The sequence below is a fragment of the Mastomys coucha genome, chromosome X (assembly GCF_008632895.1).
Source record: "Mastomys coucha isolate ucsf_1 chromosome X, UCSF_Mcou_1, whole genome shotgun sequence".
Taxonomy (NCBI): Eukaryota; Metazoa; Chordata; class Mammalia; order Rodentia; family Muridae; genus Mastomys; species Mastomys coucha.
Genome location: NC_045030.1, coordinates 154,582,300 through 154,583,500, shown reverse-complemented (window position 1 = coordinate 154,583,500; position 1,201 = coordinate 154,582,300). Strand labels below are relative to the sequence as shown.

The following is a 1,201-nucleotide window of genomic DNA, read 5'->3' as shown; positions in this document are numbered from 1 at the left end:
GCTAATAAATCTGTGTTTGCAATGTGATGTTACTTAAGAAGAATCTATAAACACTAATACACTACTACTACCGTAATAACAAGGTATAAATACTTCTTTATACCCAAAGACAACTGTAGTCTTTAGTCTTCATCAAGAAAACTTTGGTTTGTAGGAAAACCCAACAAATCCAAGTTGAGAGTGGCATATCCCAATCAGAATGTATATATCCACAGAACATTAGTGTACCTAAGCTAAGTTTCAGGGAACATTGCTCAAGACGTGACAGATGAATGGAAAGAGTGAGAGAGCCAGGGAACTTGCTCTAAGACTGTGTCTCCTAGTAATAACAAGAGCAATAAATAAAATCCCACCACTACCATAAAAAAATGAGGTGAACAAAATCACAGCAATACATATACTCACTGGACAGAGAAAAAAGCATGTGAGACCTTAACCCTACACAAAGGACTATACAAATTTGAGGAAAGCTGGGAAAGGGAGAGGTGGGAATACATAGGGAAAAGTACACCGATTCATGGGAAAATCTACAAACGAAGAAAAAAAACCAAACATACACACACATACATAACACACACACACATTTGTATATACATATATATGTACATATGTATGCTTATATACATGCAACAGGTTATGCGTAACAATATATATGTATATAGACATTCTTAAATACAAGCATGAACTGTGAGAAAATAGGCATGGATTTGGAGGAAATAAGGAGGGGACCAATGTGAGATTTTGAAAGTAGAACTGGTAGGAAGAAAAGTTAAAATCAAATCATAATCCGTAAATAATCTGATTCTCAAATAGGATGAACTACTGTAGGAGAAAAGCTTGACTTAGCAAAGTAAAAATTTCTACCAATTTACCATTGGGCTTCTTGAATTTGTTTTCTTAGAAGACAGATTTTTTCCTCCTGAAAATATCATACTCTTCTTCAATATATAGAAAATATACTGTGAATAACAGATTTATTAAAAACAGAACAAAGCAATCACCTGGTCCTGGTCCTTGATCTGCAAAAAGTCTGGGTTGTTCAGTCCAAGGTGTGGCAAATGTTTTGCCCTTGTGTTTTTTCTCAGCTGTATTGAGGAATGAAATGAAAAACAAAAATTATTCACATATAAAGTTAGAACACTTTGCTTAATACACTACGCTTATCCAATAATAAAGTTTATACTACTATTCATATGCTCTA

General features: G+C 33.9%; 1 protein-coding gene across 6 annotated transcripts in view; it reads right to left on the bottom strand.

The window, feature by feature from the left end:
• The window catches only part of Scml2 (Scm polycomb group protein like 2), an 84,339-nt gene that overhangs the window by 27,987 nt on the left and 55,151 nt on the right, over positions 1-1,201 (bottom strand). For 5 of the 6 annotated variants that reach the window (XM_031370499.1, XM_031370517.1, XM_031370489.1 and 2 more), the window contains one exon: positions 1,002-1,085. The exons of the other annotated variant lie outside the window; for it this stretch is intronic. In XM_031370499.1, the coding sequence (XP_031226359.1) occupies positions 1,002-1,085 (84 nt within the window). The remainder of the gene's footprint in view (positions 1-1,001; positions 1,086-1,201) is intronic. 6 annotated transcript variants of the gene reach the window in all.